Source organism: Phalaenopsis equestris, unplaced genomic scaffold (genome assembly GCF_001263595.1).
Source record: "Phalaenopsis equestris unplaced genomic scaffold, ASM126359v1 Scaffold000196, whole genome shotgun sequence".
Lineage (NCBI taxonomy): Eukaryota > Viridiplantae > Streptophyta > Magnoliopsida > Asparagales > Orchidaceae > Phalaenopsis > Phalaenopsis equestris.
In genome coordinates, this window is record NW_018164638.1 from 642731 (window position 1) to 652211 (window position 9481).

At 34.6% G+C, this 9481-nt stretch overlaps 1 protein-coding gene across 1 annotated transcript in view; it reads left to right on the top strand.

Moving 5' to 3' along the window:
* The window catches only part of LOC110022549 (VAN3-binding protein-like), a 9733-nt gene extending 1068 nt beyond the window's left edge, over positions 1-8665 (top strand). Inside the window, exons 3-8 of the mRNA XM_020721554.1 lie at positions 2029-2305; positions 4269-4382; positions 5808-6068; positions 7788-7837; positions 7944-8001; positions 8324-8665. Of these exons, the coding sequence (XP_020577213.1) occupies positions 2029-2305; positions 4269-4382; positions 5808-6068; positions 7788-7837; positions 7944-8001; positions 8324-8547 (984 nt within the window). The 3' untranslated portion in view covers positions 8548-8665. The remainder of the gene's footprint in view (positions 1-2028; positions 2306-4268; positions 4383-5807; positions 6069-7787; positions 7838-7943; positions 8002-8323) is intronic.
* Positions 8666-9481: the final 816 nt, after the last annotated feature.

The following is a 9481-nucleotide window of genomic DNA, read 5'->3' on the forward strand; positions in this document are numbered from 1 at the left end:
TATATATATATATATTTCGCTGGAATCTACATACATTTTATATTTACATATCTAACCTCTAAATTTTCATACATACATATACATATGTATATACATACACACACACATGTCGTCAGTTGTGGCATGTCGGTAGAGCAGTCTTTTTGAAGGTCGTAAGTCCCTTTAGGTCACGGGTTTGAATCCTCCTTGACGATAGTAAGGGCATTCCTCAAATAGTTAGACACATGATAGTGGTTGGGGGCTCGTATCATAACTTCTGACTATTCTTAAAAGAAAATATACAGATACACATATAAAATGCATATTTTATCTTTTCATGCATATATATATGAGTGTAAAATATTATAAATGTAAATATGATGGAAATTTATAAGAATTGTAGGATATGTATGTAAATATTTTATTTTATAATAAAAAAACTATTTATTTTTCCACACAGCTGTACTCAACTGCACTAAAACAAGTGAATGGAAAGGAGCATGACATGAGAACATTATTGTCATTTAGTCCATTTTTGATTGAATAATTCTTTTTATAATTAAAATGTATTTTCTAAAAAAATAATCCCAATTAGTAAATTGAAAATTACAAAAAAGTCTATATGCTCCAAAAGATCAATTCAATGTAATCCAAAACTTTGGATTATGGTGGGATTAATTTATAAATGTGATCCTATCTTTAACAATTTAATATATTTCATATTAGAATTTGATCTTGTTTGTAAATCAAATATAAGATTAGTCTTACTAGACATATGAGTAAGGGTCCGTTTGGGGCAGCTTATAAATGCGGGCGGCGTTTTTCAAAACGCCGACGTACCGTTTGGTTCGCGCGTTTCGCCAATTTATCCGAAACTATATTTGAGTTTTTACGCTAAACGCAGGCCGCGAGTCGGGGGCCGGCCCACGGGCCGCGTTTCTGGATAAGCAGCTTATCCTGAAACGGGTCGGGGGCCGGCCCGCGGGCCGCGTTTATGGATAAGCAGCTTATCCTGAAACGCACAAGCTACCCCAAACGGACCCTAAAGTTCAAAGATGTAATTTTTATTTGGAATCTAAACTTCCATATTTACGTTTATAGTGATCAAATCTTTCATATCACATCAAAATTACTATTTTTTTTAATTTTTAAAAAGTGAAAACACATTTTGAGAGTGATATAAATGCAAAATTAAATTTTTACTAATAATAATGGAGATAGTTGAAAATTCATTATTAATTTTTTTCAAGTGATCCTATATTTATCATAGGGTCTGTTTGGGACAAATTTGTATGCTTTTCATTTTAGTTACCGTCATAGTTTTGTTTTCATGTTGTTTTATAGAATTTTTTGGTGGGAACCTGTTTTTTTCAACATAATCTGTTAAATGTTTGCTTTTTGAAAAAAAATATTTACTTGTAATTCTCACTGCAACTTTTTAAGAAGATTTTTCTCCATCACAGTTTTACAATCAGTTTTTTAAAATGCTGCAGCCATCCCAATTAGGAGCGACTATTACTTGCAGAATCTGCATGTGTAAATTGATGACGTTCAAAGTTATTATACTGACATTTTACCACAATAGCGCCAAATCAGCACTTATCTTATCCATACATAATATTTTTTCACTAAATAAACCCTAAAAGTTGATTTTATTGTACAAAGTTAACTCCCATCATATAAATCTTTTTGGAAACAACAAAAATCATGAGAAAAAGGAAATTTATATTATTTGGTGTGTAAATTGTTTTTCTTTCCCAAACATTAAAGAAAAAGGGGAATATACATACATAGCATCCAATTCTTATGTATTTACATATCTCTCCCTCAAAATTTGATTTTTACAATTAAAGCAACCTTTTTTATGCATCATACATAGGAAAAGATTCTTATAAAATAAAAAATTAAAGTTTGGGGGAGAGACATGTAAATGGATAAATTTTTTGGGTGCTATGTGTAAAATTTCGTAAAAAACACATCTTTCCTAATTTTTTTCACCAAATTTCAAATTCCACTTCATAAATCTATTCATGTGAACATTTTCTACAGCACATCCAAACACCACCATCCCCAAAGAAGCCCCCACAGCTCCGGCCAGCCGGCGGCGGAGGAACGGTGGGGAAATGGCTGAAAGAACGGCGAGGAAGAAAGAAAGAAGAGGCGCGTTCGCATAACGCAGATTTACACGCAGCAATCTCGTTGGCCGGAGTTGCCTCTGCAGTGGCGGCGGTGGCAGTCGGAACTGCTGCAGCGGCAGGAGAGTTCGGTAGAGACGAGACGGAGGGGGCGGTGGCGTCGGCGGGACTCATTGACACCCAGCTTATGCATTATTTTTTCATATTGGAGTGTTTACTTGACTACTTTTACATGTTATCACTCTTTATTAGGCTACTAAAATAAAAACCTTTTTTTAATCTTTAAATTTAGAAGATTTATTCTAATTAAAATTTTGGCATAAAATATATCAATTTTAAAAATTGCACATTTCACATTTCTGCATGGCCCTCCAACCGGTTTTAAAAATAGTTAAATTTGCATAACCTTAACTCAAGTCATATAATAAGACCTCCATGCTTAGGGATAATCTTTAGACTACTAAATTCATATTGCATGTCTCAAGGTGAAGTATCCTTGCTTCTCCACCCTACAGACCAATCATATATTTTATATGCTTCGATGTATATAGTACGAATTTGGGTGTTAGAGGCTTTTTTGATCCATGCGGGATTATAAGCCCTTTATGAGGCAGCTTAGCTTTGTAGCTAGGTCGTCCATTTCTCATTCTTTCTACGTAGGTTTCTAATTCATATCCTTGGCAGGTATAATCCCTCTTCTACCTATTAATTCAGATAGATTCATAGGAATCTAGATGTTTTGTTCCTTTGACTTTAGATTTACTAAATCGCCTCAAATGATACAACACATCGGTTACTGACAAAGTGATTCCTAGCCAGGCTGGGTTGACTACATTCACGACTTAGTAAACTTATGATCCCACTAGTCTGAAAGGTAGGGTCCAAAGAACCCCGCCCAAGCTATCTCTATCTGTCTAAGTTTTTCCCCGACTACTTGCTGACTTAGTATTTCTGGTTCGGATATAAGGGACTTTATATAAGGCACTCCTTGTATGTTTTATTAGGTTGAGCATGATCTAATTTCCTTTTTTGACTATTTTTCTCAAAATTTTTTTGCAAGGATTTTTTTGTATGAATATCATTGCATTTATACTTTTTGTTTGACTTTATCTATGTTTGTCACTTTCATCTTTTCCTTTCTCACTCCACTCTTTATAGGTGGAGGCGTTTCAAAAGGGAAGATTTAAAAAGGCAAATGTAGAGCGAGATTTGCTCCAAAATAAAAAGGAGCGCAAACACACCCACCCATAAAAAAACTTGAGGTAAAGATGCATCATACTTAACAATTTTACATGGTTTAGAATGAGTTAGGATGTTAGCTAGTCCACAAGTTACACTAATCTACTCTTTAATTAAGGTAGCTTCCTTAGAAGATAAATGATTGGGTCTTCAAGAATATTATTTTGATCAATACCTACATCCACAAGCTCACCAGTAATATCAGTGATATTTTGTTAGAATTTATCAAACCAACACTGTAAACTTGTTTAATATGGCTAGGTTGTTACATTGAGAAATCTAAATCCAGGAAGTCTAGGTTGCTCCTCACCCATGAGGGAAGAGTGGCTCAACGCTAGAACTAAAAACACGAACAAAAAAACAGCAAAGAAGAATACCTAACCTAAATATAAGTAAGAAGAAGAAGATAGCACATAGCACATAACACATAACACAAAGCAAAATGAAAATTGCCAGAGCAAGAGACACATTGCTAGGTTTTCGAAGAAACAGGTGTGCGCGGGGTTTTTGATTATAGGATTAATGGTGAGCTACACATGAATCACCTGGTTTCATCAAATCAATAGATTTCACTCGAACATTCTCCTATAAGTCAGGAATTTTATAAAAGACATAGCATCCAATTCTTATGTATTTACATATCTAACAACTATACTTCAACTTTTACATTTATACCACTCAAATCTTTCATATCACATAAAAAAACCACTATTTTAACTTCTAAAAAGTGAAATTAAGTTTTTCAGATTTATACCACCCAAATCTTTCATGTCACATCAAAATGACCACCATTTTAACTTGAAAAATGTAAAATACACCTTTTCATGCATAGGTTGGGTGGCACATATGTAAAAATTAAAGTTTAGGTTTAAGATGTGTAAATCCATAAGAATTGAGGGGTATGTATATATATATAGGCGGCGAAGGCCGCCGGAGCCGACCGCGAACAACTTTCCGCCGCCGTTGGATCAGCTGTTAGGGTTCGTGATTCCGGCGATATTGTCACTTTGACGGCGGCTGCAGCTACTGGTAAGTTTTGTGAAGTTTCAGGGTTTATTTTGTGTAGTTTATGTGCAGATATGAATTGAACGCCTGAAATTATAGAATTTGTGCTATCATAAGAACTAGAGTTCAGGGTTTGATACAGAACATAGTGTGATAGGTGCTCTTATTATGTACAGACGCCTGAGGCAAATTTGTGTTTGGTGTCCAATCTTGACCACTGAAATACACATTTTTTATATACCAGCGAATTTACTTATATTTATATATGTAATACATAAATTGTGGAGAAATACTGATTCGAGAGATCTGAAGCGAACATTTGCAAGAAAATTGAACATTTTGATTTAAAGTGGAAACACCTAAGAACAGAGGAAAATGACGCCACACCACACCAGAAAATTTACTGTGAAACTAGGTGAAATGTATTGACCACACTCAAATCCTTTTTACAATATTGGAACTCGCGAATGCTCCTCTTATCTTGATCCCATAAGAGAAATGTGCATAAATCTACTCACAACTCGCATACACGGCTTCACGCTACTCACTTGCGCATTGTCGAGAGAGTTCTCCAAATTCCTCATCGAGGACTTGAATGCCTAGACTGCTTCAAGTGTTTCTGGTGTTGGATCACCTGTCTAACACTGAGTTTTCAGATGCTCTGTTTCCTTAAAGACGTTCTGTTTCCGGGATGCTGAAAATGTGCTCTTGTGCGTTGTTCTGCCCCTCCTGGGTGTTGCTTTCCACGCGCTTGGGGCTTGGAGCATTTGGCTGAGCGCCTAGGCGCGCCCCACTGGCGCTGGGGCGCTTGGTACCAAGTGCTAGTTCCAACTGGTCGCTTCCAGTGTTGCTCCTAAGCCCCCTCTAAAGCTTTCAGTAAAGTGGTTTGTATGTAAAATTTGAAATTTTGGAATAGGATATGTAAATATATGGGCATTGAATGGTTTGTATTGCAAAGCTTCCAATAAAGAAATATGCACATCACTCAATTTATATATACCACATAAATCTTTTCTATCACATATAAAATATCATTATTTTACCTTTTTGTCAGTGAAATACATTTCTTCATACATACATAAGGTTGCATGTTTGTAAAAGTTAAAGTTTAGCTATTAAATATGTGAATACATAGGAATTGAGTGGTATTTATGTGAATCTTCCAAACTATAAAGTTGCAGATCACTAATCCCAGTCTTACAATTCAATATAGCAAAATCAAAATTGTTCTTTTATTCACTGTTATAAGCATACACTTAACTCTGCTTTCATATTTTCTTTTTCTTAATGACTGATATTTACATAAATCATCTGAAAATTATTGTAATAGCAAGACAAACCTTATTGAAAATGAATTTGTAATAATTCAATTTGTTACCTTCTTGCTTAAGCAAACCTTATCGTCTTGCTATTTGTAATAATTCAATTTGTTACCTTCTTGCTTAACAGCATTGAGAGGGGCAGCAACACTCAAGGCAAGGTCTTTAAGAGAGGTGTGGAACATTGCAGCAGTGATTCCTGAAGAGAAAGGTGGAGTCAGCTCTCGGTTCGGCCACCACCTCCGGCAACAGCACGAGCTTAACAGCCCTGCGACGGCTGCCAAAGATGGCAATGGTGGTGTGGGATCGAACTATAAGGAGAACTTCTTAGGCATCTGCAGCCAGGAAGTTCTCAGCCGAGGTGCCGAGCTGCTCAAAAGAACCAGGAAAGGTAACTCAGTAATTTTTTATATAAAATTTGGTGAAAAATATAATTTCTCAAATTCATTCAGGGGTTGTTTGGCCATTTAGAGAATCATGTTATTCCAAATTTAGTAACTTTTGGGAGAATTGCATTAAATTTTGAAGGAGTGTTTGGAATGATGAGTGTTAAATCTAGTTAAATCACAGTTAACTGTTTGATAGATAGTTTTTAAATGGAGAAGTAAGATTTACATACAGAGTTAAATCACAATAAACTGTTTGATAGATAGTTTTTAAATGGAGAAGTAAGATTTACATACAGACCATTCAATTCCTATGTATTTGCATATATATAACACTGAAATTTAATTTTATATATATGCCACCTTTTCGATGCATTAAAAGATGTATTTCAGTTTTTAAAACTTAAAATGGTGTTATTTTTTATATGATATGAAAGATTTGGGCGGTATAAATGTAAAAAGTAAAGTTTAGGAGTTAGATATGTAAACACATAAGACTTGGGTTATATGTATGTAAATTCCTCATAGATTTGTTATTTAGCTTAAATCTTGGAAAGGAGGATTTTGGAAGGTTTAAATCTAGTTATTTTATTTCAAGATTTAATAAAATAAGAATTTTCTCCTCACAAATCTTAAATCATGACATAAATAGACAAAAAAAAATTTCTGAATTTAGTAAGATTTAACAATTATCATACCAAACAATTTTCTTGCTTTAATCCTCTCAAGATTTGCTAAGTTATATTTGTAACTAAACAACCCCTTATTTCCATCTTACGCAAGGTTCACCAAATTCAGGCTTTAGCTTAGGGGTTGTTTGGTAATGGATTTAGGGTGCGTTTGGGGCAACAGTGTGGTGACGGTGCAGTGTTGCACCACACTTTTTGTTATTTGGCAAAACTTTGTTTTATCTAATTTTTTAAAAAACTGCGGTGGAAAGCTGTATTTTGTAATCTGATCTGTCTGAGTGCAATGACTGCTAGAAAGCTGTGGCCTAACTTTTTGTTAAAAAAATTATAATAATCATCGTAGTTTTTTGAATAACAACTTTACAACATCTTCTTTAAACTGCTGCAACTGCCCCAAACAGACTCTTACTAAATTATGCAAATTTGGATTTACTAAATTCTGGTGCCAACACAATAATTTAGTAAATTCAATATTTAAGACAAAACTGGGAAGCAAGTGTGAAGAAACTAAATTTTACTAAATTCATGATTTAAAATTTACCATTTTTTTCTCTCTTGTAAGATTTAAGTTAAATCCAACTCAAATTTGTTGCGAAACGAAACAAACTGAAAACAAATGTAAGGAAAATATGTGGCATAAAAAATATATATATGACGGCTTTTTGCATAAAATCTATCTAAGGGTGCGTGGGGCTGCGGTGAGATTGTTGTGTGGTGTTGCACCGCAATTTTTCTTGTTTAGCAAAACTGCATTTTACCTGCGTTCTCAAAAAGCTGCAACTAAAAGATGTGTTTTCCCATCATATCTGGCTATCTGCAGTGGTGGTCAGACAGTGGGGGTTAGAAAGCTGCAGTTAGACATTTTAAAAAAAAAATTATTTTGTAATAGTCACTGCAGCTTTTGTACAATATCTTCTTCTTCAGCAGCTTCACAGTTGCTTCTTCAAACAGCTGCAGCTGCCCCAAACAGACTCTAAATCTTACAAACTTACCCCCAAGTTTCAGATGAGTTCATCATGGCTGCTTTTCTTTCAGGTAATCTTCACTGGAAAATTGTCTCAGTTTACATCAGTAAGATGGGTCAGGTAACTCTCTCTTTTCAACTTATACAAATATAAACCCATACTATGTTCTTGGAGAAGATTTTCTCACACATATTTGTAATATTTTGTTTTTTAATTGTGTAAAAAGGTGATATTAAAGATGAAAAGCAAGCACATTGCTGGAACAATCACAAAGAATAAAAGGAGTAAGAAGTCCATTTTAAATGTTGCATACTGTCTTGCATATCTACATTCATACAACAGTTCCTATGTTCTTACATATCTCACACATAAAATTTAACTTTTTACATATATGATGCCTCAACCATGCTTGAAAATGTGTCTTTAGCTTTTTCAAAGTCACAGCAACGGTATTTTTGATGTGGTATGAAAGGTTTGGGCTGTATAAATGTAAAAAGTGAAGTATAAGTGTGTTAGATGTGTAAATATATAGGAATTGGGTGGAATGTACATAAAAGGCCCCTTGATGATGATTCTAATAGCATCTATGCTGAAACTTGATTGCAGGTGTAGTGATAGAGGTTTGCAGGGAGGTGCCGGAGTGGTCGGGCCGGAACATACTTGATGGAGTAGAGCGGCGGCGCCACTTCGGCTTGCGAGTCGCACAAGGCCGTGTTATAGAGTTTGAGTGCAAAACCGAGAGAGAGCACGAGATATGGACGGAGGGCATCGCTCACCTGCTTGAGATATCGAGAGAACGAAGGAGTCGCCTGGCCTTGCTGAACAAATAAGTTCAGGTAGATTTGTACATCTCACCTTGCAAGCCATGAGCATCTGTTTGTAAATTCAAATTTGATGAAAATGTTTGTTATTAGTATATATTTGCATGAAAATGTCTTTCATGTTTTGTCATCTATAAAGAAAAATGTTTTGCATGGTGAAGAGGTTTGATTCTCAAACTTCAATTTGAAATAGTTTCAGGATCAGAGAGTATATATATATATATATATTTCCTCCCAATTCCAATGTATTTACATATCTAACTACTGAAACTTTACTTCTTCCACTTACACCACCCTGTATCACATCAAAATTCAAAATTACAGTCATTTTAACTTTTAAAAAGTGAAATACAAACTTTCATGCATAGGTAAAGTGAAATGTATGTAAAAATTAAAGTTTAGGCGCTAGATATGTGAATACCTAATAATTGAGTGGTATGTATGTAAATCTTCTAAATTAAAGGGTTATTTACATACGTAGCACACATAATCTAAGTTTCAATCTAGACTTCAAGATTTTCAACTAAAATTTTCTTAAATTATAAAATTAATGAAGTCACCGACAATGCGCCAAAAACTTGATGCTTGAAACTGTTGTGAAGTAGGTGTTATCATGCAAGTATACATGTTGCTCAAGTAAATATCTAGATTTGAGCCCGTGTATTGATCCCACTAGGAACTTGTTAAAAATTTATAATTGGTCGAAGTTCTAGTTTACTAAACCCCTAAGTCTAGCCTGAAATGTTAGAAGTCTTTTTTATTTTTTAAGGTGTCTAATTCCTAACAATTAAAAACTGACTACATTTTTACAGTTCTAATTAGATCAAAATGTCATACTCCCGTGAATCAGATCATGTAAATCCTCGATATAATTCTGATGAGTTCCCCCACATTCTCATTGACAACTAGAGATAAATCCTTCTTACCCTCCTCGAGGTTTTAA